Below are 12,864 nucleotides of genomic sequence, written 5' to 3'. Positions count from 1 at the left end.
ACTACTTTTTACTTTCTTACTTTGAGTACATTTCAGAGGCTGCACTTTTTCACTTTTCATTGAGTAAAGAAGTAAAATCAGAACTTTTACAGTATTTATAACATAAGTATCTGTACTTCTACTTAAGTACAGAATGTCTGCACTTTTGCTACCTCTGAGGAAAACTGAATAGTGCTGCCCTTACTAAATCACTGTACGCCACTTCTACGTTGTACATTATGTCCTTGACTCAGTTTCCATCATTTCTTTCCTTTTTCTCATGGATTGTCTGCATGACAGAAGAACACACTTAACTGTCTCAGTCTTGTGACCGGAGTTGTTATAGGTTTGTAGTTTCATAACATTTTTCAGACTGAAAGTGAAATATTATAAAATACTGACTCGATTAAATTGCGTTAATATTTAAAAATATCTTTTCTAAAAAAAATTAAAAATCCCAAGCCAATAAAAATGTACATGGGCCAGTAAAACTGAGCCACTGACCTGAGGGATTTGAACTTGGACACTGAATTATTGTTAATATTGATTAACATGTACACCAACATACCCTCAACACAAGAACTTTGCATCAAAGCACAGGGCAAACTTCAGAATGCTAATATACTTGCTTCTCAACATTGCAGGCACCACATTTCGCTTTAAAGGCTTGCAGAAACAAACTCACTCATTTACTTGCACACTTAGACACACAGACGCACATGTACAAAAACTCATAAAGCCTTCAAGGAAGAAAACGTAAAGATGAATTTTTACGCTTTACTTTAGATCTTTTTTTAACAAATGAAACAGATGTTCCACAGCCCTCAGCCTCCAAATTACAGCATGTACATCATTTGATGCGGTCCAGTGGCAATCCTAGACTTGCTGGGTCTCTTGTCAGATGGGGGACTGGCCCTTTGCCTTAGCTAGGTAGGTGCATGATGTTGTGGCCAGGTGGCTGCAGCCTGACCCTTCCCCGCGAGAAGTTTTCGTGCTGAACATGGTGGTTCTGGAGCAATCCATGGAGGAGCTCCTGGCTGGGACAGCAAAGTGAATCCGCTGTCACCGGTCCTCGAGCCTTGAGATTGCCGTGACCCTGGCTGAGGACCATCCGGCAGTGCGGCTAGCTCCATCGCGGGAGTTGCCGAGGCCAGCGGCAGGAAGTCAGGCAGACCTGGCCTTAACAAGGTTTCTCAAGGTTCTGCTGAGCAGCAGCCATTTCCTTTGATTAAATGCATTGTCTCTCCACAATTCCCGGTAGCCACAGAAACTGTGCCCAGCTGTTCAGAAGCCGTGCAATTGTCAGGGCAGAAGTGCTGGAGATGCGGGCAGCATGGACACATCCTCATGATGTTCCACGGCACCAGCCCTCCGACAACTTCCCCTGGTTCAGGAGAGACATACTGCAGTCCGGTAACATACTAAGAGGGTATATACCTGGCAATGGTAAACTCCGGCTACATGCAAATCCTGGTTTGCACAGAGTAGGACTGTGTAGGATTTCTTTAAGTTAAAAAAGTGTTTTTAACCTTTACCTATTTGTTTTTCAGTCACATAAAAATTAACCATTTGAAGGAGAGATTGGCACCTGTCTGGCAGTTGTCAACTTTTAGCTTTCCAGCACGCAAAGTAAAACAGTTGCCATATTTTTACATGACTACATGTTTTTGCAGAGCCGTACAACATAACATACATGAGTGGCCAACATTACTGCTGGCTGTCATGGTTGTGTGTAGAGTATTAAACAAACTTATTATTATATTTGGCTTGCCATAAATGTTCCTGTAGACAGTTCTGCTCTTCAAAGCTGATCATACCTACATTATGAGGGCCTTGACCCTGATTGACAGCTATTAATAGAGAAAGACTGAGTCAGAGTACTGGTGGTGGCAGCTGTGACAGGGAAAAGCTGTGTAGTATAGTGAAAAGAATTGAGACCAATATTATCTGCTTCTATATAAAAATATATATATAAAAAAAAGTTTAATTGGAATAATGTCCATGAAGAAACCTTTCCTGCCAGGATTCTACATTTCAAAATGTCAACAAATAAAATATTTAAAAAAAAAACAATAATGAGGATAACAAAATACAATAAATGCATTCAAAAGTATATACATATAACAAAAATGCATGTTTTCAAAATAAAAAACACAATATTTGCATTGACTGTGCATCTTATACCCTGACAAACAGATGAGGTTGACTGCGGGTATTCCCTGTCAAGCACACTGGATGTGGACACATTTTAAGTAAAATCAGCCCTGCGAGAAAAAAACCCCCCAATCAACTGAAAAACCGACTGTCCAGATCAGGGCTGCCCAATCCCGGTCCTCGAGAGCTGCTATCCTGCAGCTTTTAGATGCATCCCTACTCCAACACAGCTGAATCAAATGGTTTGATTACCTCTTCAGCATGCCATCATGTTTGGCAAAGGCCTGATAACAAGCCATTCATTTGATTCAGGTGTGTGGGAACAAGGATGCATCTAAAAGCTGCAGGACGGTAGCTCTCGAGGACCGGGATTGGGCACCCCTGGTCCAGATGATTGTTTAACCATAGAAACAAACAAACAAACAAACAAACAAACAAACAAACAAACAAACAAGTGTTACATTGCAGACTAACTAAATATATCTGGAAGAGTTAAAATCCCCTGCAGCCTTACAGACTATTAGATGTTCCATTGCCCTGATGTGGCTCCACATAGCAGAATTTAACCAGATGTTCAAAAATGTTTTCATTTTCAACGTCTAGAGATTCTCTCCCTTTGCAGTCTGGTTTTTGCCAATGAATGACACTTTCCCCATAGCAGCTTTAAATAAACAAATTCAAGGCACTTTTAACGCAGCACAAAGCTGCACCACAGCAGCAAACTTCATCCACAACTGTGAACAACTCCCACCGACATGAAGTCATAGACACTGAAGGACAGCTGTCAGTCAAGTCCAAACCATGCCCACCATGAGATTCTACTGGTTGGGAGGGGAGTGGGAGGAAGATGGATTCAAGGAGGAGCAGGAGGTGTTATCTTTGACAGCATGAAGTGTGATGGCTGCCTCGTCTGTTCGCTGAGCCCTGCTGCCCATCAACCAAGGGTGGAGGAAGATCTGCTCCAGGGTTGGCCGGTCGGACGGTTGCTGGCACAAACACCAGCCAATCAGCTGCTGGCACTCTGCAACAGAAAGATAAACTACTAGTACAAAAGCTTGAGGCACAACACACTGACCAATGACCAATCATTTATATCAGGGGTCTCAAACTCCAGTCCTTGAGAGCCGCTGTCCTGAAACTTTTCCATGTGTCCCTATTGCAGCACACCTGAAGACAATTAGTAGGTCATTAGCAAGACTGTAGAACTTGAGTGCATGCTGAGGTGGCAATTCAGCCATTTGATTCATCTTACAGCAGCTCATGAGTGAATGAACATGGTGCAAAAGTATTTTTAGAAGTACATTTTTCCAAACACTTACATTAACTTAAATTTACTTGAGTAGGGTTAGGGGTTGACACTTCAGCATGCAGTTCTATGCTCTTGCTAATGACCTAATTTTATTCAGGTGTGTTGCAACAGGGACACCGGCCCTCAAGGACTGAGACCCCTGCAATAGGGTGAGTCACAACAATCTGAGTTTCCAGCTCTTATACACAATCTTGTCATTGCACTGTCTTTGTAAATACTGGCACTTCTTTTTCTGCCATAATCCAGTTTGCACTGGCACAGTGTGTTAGTAAATAGAGTCAATCAACTCAGAGTGGATGAAGTTGTTTCATGAAACAGAGCCCAGGATAGCCTCTTTCATGCTTCATGCTTGTGAGCATTTGTGTGTATGATGTCAGTTCATTGGTCAGTTTTCCCACCCTCTTTGCCACTAAAAATGCCAATGCTGCAAAACAGGAACAGAGACAATAGACAATTTCTATCACTGGGTAGACTGACCCGAGGAGACTTTCCGCCTGAAATAGATCTGTCCCGTTAGGATCTCCTTGTCATGTTCAAAGGGGATGTCGCCACACACCATGTCATACAGCAGCACACCGAGTGACCAGACGGTGGCTGGTCGCCCATAGTATCGATGGAATCGGATCCACTCTGGAGGACTGTATACTCGTGTCCCTGCAGGGAGGACAAATACAGAAAAGCATCAGGCATTTTAAAGCCAAGCAATGGCTCCAGCTGCAACTCCTGGCTGCCTATAGAGTCAGGAACATGCCCTCCTCATCAATGAAGGCAACTTTCTGAGCATAATGATCCATCTCTAAATAGTAATTTTGTGTGTGTGAGTGGGGGATGTGTGGGTGGGAGCACAAAATAGTGACAGACACAAAAACAGTGACAGATAATGGGACATTTGGACTCACCATCAAACTCTGTGTAGACAGTGTCTTTAAGAACAGCCCCTGAGCCAAAGTCAATGAGTTTGACCTGCTCGGTCCTCAGGTCCACCAGCAGGTTCTCGTCCTTAATATCATGGTGGACAACGCCACAGGCATAGCAGTGACGTATGGCCTCCAGTACCTGCAGGAAGAAGCCGCGTGCTGCCTCCTCATCAAGAGCGCCACGCTCTGTGATGTAATCAAACAGGTCCTGACATGGCTTGGGGTGCTCCATCGCTATAAACCAGCCATCCGCCTGCTCCCACCAATCCAAGAGCTGCACCACGCCAGCAAAGGTCCCACTCACTTTCTTCAGCAGCACAATCTCTAAAGGAATTAAAGCTCCGGACTGAGAGAGCAATTTAAATAATCAGGATGTCGTCCTTTAAATTACATCAAGTTAAATACAGATAAAAGTATGCAAAGAAGAGGAAGACGATCATGTGGGTTTTTATGAAGAATGGCACATGAGGACCAACAGGTTGCTGGAAATCCAAACAAATCCAAAAATAAGGAACTAAGGTGTTTGGGGTGTTTTGCTTGGTAAAAAATTTATGATTATAAAGACAAGATATACTTTATTTGTCCCAACAGTTGTGATGTTCCTTTGTTACAGCAGTTTATAAAGTTAAGGTAAACAAAACCTATATCCTGATTTTTAAATCATTTAATGCATTCATGCAACAAGCACCTCATCCTACAGAAGCACACGCACTCTGACAGTGGCTTTTTTGTCTAATGATAACCAGTCATGCAACTATACCAAAGCATGCAAAGAACACAAGGAAACTGAGGGCACAGTAAGAAGCTTCATGGGCCATACATAGCAGCAGTAGAAAGTTAGACTTAGTTATTGACCAGACATATTCATTAGAGGTGGGAATCACCATACATCCCACGATACGATATTATTGCAATTTTTTTCCCACGATACGATATTATTGCAATTTTTTAAAATATTTTGCGATATTCAGATTCTGTACATAAAGGTAAACTTTATCAATATTCATTTTATCTAATATCAAAGTCTCGCACTCAGTCTTTCTCTCATTTCAGTCAGTTTTATTGTTGACAAACTGAACGGTTTGTATTACAGTCTAGTCCAACTTAACTGAATGCAGCCATCTGGTATAGCTATTCTGAACTATGCAATTTGTGAAAACTATGCAGCCCATTCAGCAACTGAAGAATTTGAAAGTAAATTAAAACAAAATATAATTTTACATTAAATAAAAAAGTTTTAAACTTAATTAAAATAAAACATGTCTTAAATTAAAATAAGTAAACTGTCATGTTTATTGCTGCCAAAAAAAAAGTTAAACACATTTGGACAGTGTCAGGATTCTTGCTCAGAAAAAGGATCAACATGCTCTGAAGTCAGAGCGTGTTCCAGTCCACAAAAACTTTTTTGTAACAAAATATCGATTTCTGCTGTCCCTGTATCGATACATTATTAGCAAACAAAATATCACGATACTACACAGTATCGATTTTTTTCCCCACCCCTAAAATTCATTTTATTCATCTATTTGTGAACACGAAAGATAATTTAACATAGTAATAGAAGCTGAAGTGGTAAGAAAACAGGTAGTAAGGCAATTAAAACTGTTAAACTGCAAGTAGAAATGCAGGCAGCCCTTACCAGAGAACCCCACTCAGTCACCCGATCCTTGCTCACATGTTTCACTGCCACCTACATGTAAATAAACACCATCAAAATATTATAAACATATCCTCAGAATAAAACTGAATAAATTCTCTTTCTATACTAAAATACAAACCATCATACAGCAGCTTTAGGGTAGATCTGTGCATGCTGATAATATGAATCTTTTGGTCTAACAATGTTGTTCCTGATTTATGAAATAACTTTATTTTCCCACTGTAATTAAAATAACTATTATTGTCAAATTCCTACTTCCAATAAGTAAAGATTATTTAGCAGAAGGAACGGAGAGTAAAGCACTTTTGTTTAATAACCGGCTTTCTTTGTGACAACAAAGACATGAGCCAGCCATGCCAGCACTGAGTCAAGCTGCACAGCTGATAGCAGTAAAAGAGGAAGTAAGAGTGACAATGTGGGTTTTAAATAAAAGCAGCATCTGAAAAAGTTTTTTTATTTATTCCGGACTGACAAAAAGAAACGGAATTTTCAATTTTTTGTTAATTACATAATAAAATGATGATAGATAAAATTACAGCTATGGAAAATTGTAATGATAATGTAGGCGAGAAGCCAATACTTTTAACAGACTAAGGAGATGCTGTAATTGAAAACAACAATTTAAAAAAAACAAAAACAAAGCCTAGATTACTTGAATTCATATGAATGTGACACATTTACTGGAGAAAACAACAAGATTTAAGTTCAGAGCAGACTACAAGTCATGTAGACACTGGTCTTAAATAAAACAATGCCTCTTCATGCTGGCTGTTGAAAGACTGGACCAAATTAACAAAGACTGAAAAAATTAATGACTGTCAATTCATTATTTCAATTCAATTAATTCGTATTTGAGATAATTGTTTTCATTTAGTCTCAAATTCAGTCTTCCTTTTTAATGCAAGAACCTTGAGGCCTAATACAAAATATTTAAGTAGGATTGTCAGTTATTGTTTTTAAACTCGAACATTCAAGTACGGCTTGATTTTGAAGGGTCAAACAGGAAACTCAGCTGTCTGCTACAAGGCATCTTGACAATGAGAGTTGGCCATGTGCTGCGACCAAAACAAAGCCGCCCCTCGGTTCTTACCGGCAAACCATCAGCGAGGCGAACAGCCGAGTAAACAGTACCGAACCCCCCACTGCCGAGAACCGGACCCAGCCGGTACTGCTTCTCATGCGACTGCTTCTCTGCGTTGGCTGCAGAGCACAGGGAAGAAAAGTCAGGGCTAATCAAAGTCATGTCAACTTTGCAAATAAACCCCAACATAGTACGTCCCGCGATTAGAACTGCGTGTAATCGTCGACACAAACGTACACATCACCGAATACACTTGCAACGTTTAAAGCAAAGACAAAAACTCACTTTACGTTATACAAGACACCTAGATGTCAAAATGGTCCCGTCCTTGGCCTGAAAATGTCCTAATTTAACAATGATCGCCATGTATTCGGCAGATATATGAAACTTTAAGTGGTTTAAGTCCCTCCGATTGGGGTAAAGGTGTCCTAGCTCCATTCAGGCTGAGTTGATTTCAATAATAATAATAATAATAATAATAATAATAATAATAATTTAAAAAAAATTCATTTTAGTTTAGTCACATGTTAGCTAAATGAATAACTAAGTCCAGAAAAATCTGTATTTTGTATCAGATGACCCAGATTTTCCAACCCGATTCGAAATCCCGGCTTCGAATAATCCATTTCTGATTAAGACTTGAAGCGTGGCGGGTAAAATAAAGTGACGTGAAATGGACACAGCTGCGAAGTCGAGGCTGTTACCTTGCAGGAGCTTCACCGGCAGGTCCATGCTGAACGACATGTGTGAGAGGGTGTCCAGTTTAGAGAGCAGCATGCTGCTCCTGACTTCTCCCGAATAATTCAACCGCACCGAGAAATTATTGGCGCTATACATCCTCAGAAAAAACAAAAAAACAGTCCTCGGCTCTTCTCACGGGAGAGATAAACATTACCTAAAATCCATTCCGGATGTGGTCCACAGAGCGCAAACCCCGAAGTCTGAGGTTGCTCCGCTATAACGCTGCTGCCAGTATATACAAGGAAATCCTTCCGCCTGACCCCCGCTGACACACCAAATTGTACCACAAAGCTTGGTGCATTAAAACTACACGAACACACTTAAATGGGAAAAAATGTGCCCCATGTTTTAGGTAAATGTGAAGTCATTTTCTTGAAAATGTAGTCGTAATTCAATGAGAAACCCACGGCCTAGTTTATTCTTTTCGCGACTAGTGCAGGGATTCGGAGACGGTCACTCGGCAATGCTGCAGCACACCAAAAACGAAAAAGCGCTTCCCCCAACAATAAATAAATAAATAAATAAATAAATAATGTTAAAATGCAATGATTTTAATATTTGAATTAAAATGATATTATTGTTTATGGTAATAAGGTTGGTTGGACAATGTGAGAGAAAGTTAATATGATGTCGTTTTTGTTTTGTTTTTTTCCAAACCATTCGCTAAAGACTGGTAATGGAGATGATTTGCTATTGGAAGCTCCAGTTACTCATATGTTACTTTTTGGGTCAATGTGAAGATTTAATTTTGTTGTACCATTGATTGTCCATGTTATGTGTAGACCATCAAGACCACTGTTGTTAAATACCATAAAGTAGAAATTTTAAGTTATAAAAGTATTGTACTAAAAAAAGATTTCTTAAGGCATATTTGTTTTATATCAAAAAGCAAATGTAAATTTGGGGCAAACTGATTTTTTGATTTTGTATCAGCAACAACCACTAACCCTGTATTCACCCCTTTCAGTCCTGTCCACTACATGAATGTGACCCCGATCATTTGTTCTCTGCTATATTTAGCTGCTTCTATTTTAAAGCCTGTGCAATAACTGATCCACTCTAAAGAGTGAGTCACTGCTCTTGTGCTCTACTCCAAGAGCTTTAACCTGTTGTGTAATTTTTACAGAGGATATTTGTTACTGCCAGCAAGTTATAATGTCAGTGTACAATGGAGAATCAGAGGACAGTGACAGCTTCAATGGTGCAGACTGTGAAAGGTATCTACCATGTGCTGGCTCTGGTCTCGTCTCGGCTAAACTAACTATTGTGGTTGGAGACAGACAGTTCTCTGAGGAGAAAATGTTACTGGTGCAGAGCTGCGACTATTTTCAAGCTCTGTATCGCTCCGGTATGAAGGAATGTCAGCAGGAAGAAATCCACCTCAAGTCTCTGCGAGCTCAAGGATTCCTTTTAGCTTTAGCAGTTTTACATGGAGAGAAGCCAATTCTGGATGAAGACGACATTGTGGAAGCCATTGAATGTGCAGCTTTCTTGCAGGTGCCCCCACTTACTAGGCATCTTATTGACCTTCTTGATGCAGAAAACTGTCTGCTGATGTATCACACCTCTGCAGTCTTTGGACTTATGGATCTGTACCATGCAGCAGCACTGTTCATTCGAGACATGTACACTGACCTTGAGGTAGAGGTCAAGAAAACCTTACCATTAGAGCTTATCTCTTATGTGGAGTCTTTGACCCCCCATGTTTTCATGGCTGTAGGAGCCCATGTGACCTGTGGTTTGGATGAAACTGTACATGCTGCCTCAAGGACCATCTGCTACCTCAATGAAACTGGCAATACTTGGAAAGTGTTAACAGATCTTCCACTAGAGGCCAGCACCTCAATGGCTGGAGTGACTGTTTTAGACAACAAACTGTTCATAATTGGTGGCATTCATGGCATCCATAAACAAGTTGTGGAATCTTGTTTTTGCTACAGTGTTGAAAGCAACAGCTGGAGCAGGATTCCCAGCCCAGCACAGCTGCGTTACAATCTTAGCCTTATGGGTCTCCATGGTCATTTATATGCCATCGGAGGGGAGTATGAGCGAACAGTAATGTCGTCTGTGGAAATATACAATGTAAAAAACAGAACGTGGACATTTGCTGCTAACCTACCTCGGCCGGCAGCAGGAGCAGCTTGCACCAAAACCATGAGCAGGATATTTGTGTGTTTATGGAGGCCAATGGAGACCACTGAGATCTACGAGTATGCATCTGGGGAAAATGAGTGGCATCTAGTTACCACACTGATCAGGCACCAAAGCTATGGTCACTGCATGGTGGGCCACAGGGACAACCTCTTCATCATAAGAAATGGCCCATCTGATGACTTCCTAAGATGCCTCATAGACTGTTATAATCTGAGCTTGGGCCAGTGGTCAACCCTGCCTGGACACTTCGCCAACAGTAAAGGTTCACTATTCACTGCTGTTGTAAGAGGGGACTGTGTGTTTACACTGAACAGAAGCATGACTCTAGAATACGTAGTGGAAGGTAAAACCTGGAAGCCTAGGCGGCAGATGAAGGGTTTCCCAAGAAGTGGATCTGTGTGGACATTTCTGCTTCAGCTGCCAAAAGCTCTCAGCCTGCAGTAGTGGCACTGTCTGCTTTTTGGATTATCAGTATTATTTAAATTAAACTCAGATGGGGTTTTGTTTGTTTTTTGTTTATTACAGCAATATTACTATTTTTAATCCTGATGCATGCTCAATCATCCAGGTAAGTGAATAAAAAAGTTGACTGAACCAATAAAATGAACTCAGGTTTGCTCGGTAGTGATTTTATCTCTTTATGAAGTGCTACTGGTAAGAGTACATGTTTAGAAAATGGACCTGTGAAACAAGCATAGTAAAAATGATAATATTTTATTATCAGCATTACCCACAACAACTGAACAAAATGTGTATGTTTTTGCAAAATTTCAAACACTTTGAATTTTATACAAGGTGCTCTTGCTACTCTGATTGCAGTTTAATTACTTCAGGTGCAGCTTTTCATTTTCTTTCTTGTTCAGTGAGACAAATCTAGTCTATTTTGGCTCTGAACAAATGCATTAAATTTAGGTTCAGTTTCTAAAGTTAAAATGTGGAGGGCGCACAACAGAAGATCTGCATTTGCTGTGGATTTCACAGTCCTTGCTCTTTGACTCAGCATTTTGTGTGTGTGTGTGTGGGGGGGGTGTCCTTTTTAGTTCTTATTATTATTTTGTTTAATTTAATTCTTAGTTTGTCTGCTGTTTAGGTCTTCTCTATCATGTTTTCCTTTCTGGCTCTTTCTTGTTACTGTTGTATGGTGTTTTGAGCTTTGCATCATTTCTCTTGTAACATATTGCTTGGTTATACTCTCAGTTTAGTATTTAGGGTTCTGGTTATAATTTCCATGTGGCTTTTGTTAGTAAGAAAAAAAATGTGGTGCTGGAATGTGAAATATATAGTTTTTAATCCATAGCTAAGATTATTGATTCTATTTTTTTTATTCTTTCTAAATCCAGCCACACATTTTTCTCCTATTCATGTTAATGGGATAATGGTACATGTAAACTCTTATTTCCAAGTGAATGAAGCATCCCCAGGCAGCTCAGCAGACAGCAGCAGACTGTATAAAAGTATAACAAACTGGAAAAAGGACACAAAATACCTGACATGCTATTCATTTTCATAGTTTATTATTTATTATCAATGTATATGTTTAGAAAAACAGAATATAAATATGGAGTAAACCCAGTCACTTATCCAGGCCTGACACTGAACTAGGATGGACACCTGTCCAATAGACTGGCACTGGTAGAAGGCAATGTGCCTTCTACCAGTGCACAAGAGTCTTGGAACAAATGCAATGATTTAACAGAGAAAGTCCCATCAAATATATATGAGGCAATCCAGTCTAATGAAAAATGAGATAAATGATTCAGGCTATCTTCATAAGGGGGGAGACTGAAGGAAAACCTTGACCCTTGTTTTGATCCAGGCGGTCAATGTGGACATTGTGGAGGACTATAAATACCTTGTAGTACACATTGACAATAAACTGGACTGGGTTAAAAACACCACTGCACTCTACAGAAGGGCCAGAGTCGACTCTATTTTCTGATGCGGCTGAGGTCCTTCAACATCTTTTTGACAATGCTCAGGATTTTCTATGAGTCTGTTGTGGCCAATGCCATCCTCTATACTGCAGCGTGCTGGGGCAGCAGGTTGAGGATTGCAGATGCCAACAGACTAAATAAACTGATCCGCAAGGCCAGTAATGTTGTGGAGATGGAGTGAGACTCCCTTAGGATAGTGTCTGAGGGGCAGATGTTGTCCAAGATAAATGGAATGCTGGATAATACCACCCACCCACTCCATGACATGCTGGCTAGTCACAGGAGCACGTTCAGTGAGAGACTGAGATTTCCAAAAAGCACCACTGAACCACACAGGAAATCATTCCTGCCCATCTCCCTGTACAACTCCTCCACCTAATGCGATGTAGACTGAAATAGTTACACCTTTTGCACAGTACCTTTGTACAGTAAAATAGCAAATGACAATGTTCACAGGTTAGAGGTACATGTCAATCATATATATTTCACCTCTGTGATATTCCCACCCGTCTAATATTCTTGATATTTATAATTGAGCGCTTTGTATATATTAGTGCTATTTCTTAAATGTGTTAACTCTGTAACATATTGTATTAATTAAGTAGTTTAGTCTATTACTGTTTCTGTCTTGGAGCAACTGTAACCCACATAATTTCCTTAGGGATTAATAAAGTATTCTGATTTTGGATCTCAGCCTTATTTTGAGAAAGACTGAGAACAATAATGTGAGAGAGTAACAGAGCTGAGGTGGGAGAGAAACGACAATGTTAATTGTGTCAAATACAACCCTGGGACTGTTAAATGGTAAATGGCCTGTATTTGTATAGCGCTTTTCTAGTCCCTAAGGACCCCAAAGCGCTTTACACAACCTGTCATCCACCCATTCACACACACATTCACACACTGGTGATGGCAAGCTACAATGTAGCCACAGC

General features: G+C 40.3%; 2 protein-coding genes across 2 annotated transcripts; one reads left to right on the top strand and one right to left on the bottom strand.

Moving 5' to 3' along the window:
- Positions 1 to 2,524: 2,524 nt before the first annotated feature.
- Positions 2,525 to 8,040, bottom strand: LOC102196499 (serine/threonine-protein kinase pim-3-like). Its single transcript, XM_005747629.2, has 6 exons — positions 7,805 to 8,040; positions 7,110 to 7,219; positions 5,999 to 6,049; positions 4,342 to 4,705; positions 3,920 to 4,096; positions 2,525 to 3,154 (listed from the first exon to the last, which is right to left on the bottom strand). Exons 1-6 carry the CDS (start codon positions 7,935 to 7,937, stop codon positions 2,952 to 2,954), a joined length of 1,038 nt encoding a protein of 345 aa, XP_005747686.1. The 5' UTR covers positions 7,938 to 8,040; the 3' UTR covers positions 2,525 to 2,951.
- Positions 8,041 to 8,921: 881 nt separating this feature from the next.
- Positions 8,922 to 10,439, top strand: kbtbd13b (kelch repeat and BTB domain containing 13b). Its single transcript, XM_005747651.1, has one exon. The coding sequence runs from the start codon at positions 8,997 to 8,999 to the stop codon at positions 10,437 to 10,439; it is 1,443 nt and encodes a 480-aa protein (XP_005747708.1). The 5' UTR covers positions 8,922 to 8,996.
- The last annotated feature ends 2,425 nt before the right edge of the window (positions 10,440 to 12,864 follow it).

The sequence above is a fragment of the Pundamilia nyererei genome, unplaced genomic scaffold, assembly GCF_000239375.1.
Source record: "Pundamilia nyererei isolate P.nyererei 1_Seehausen unplaced genomic scaffold, PunNye1.0 scaffold00201, whole genome shotgun sequence".
Classification (NCBI taxonomy): domain Eukaryota; kingdom Metazoa; phylum Chordata; class Actinopteri; order Cichliformes; family Cichlidae; genus Pundamilia; species Pundamilia nyererei.
Note: the sequence above shows the minus strand (reverse complement) of the source record. Positions and strands in the feature narration are given on the sequence as shown.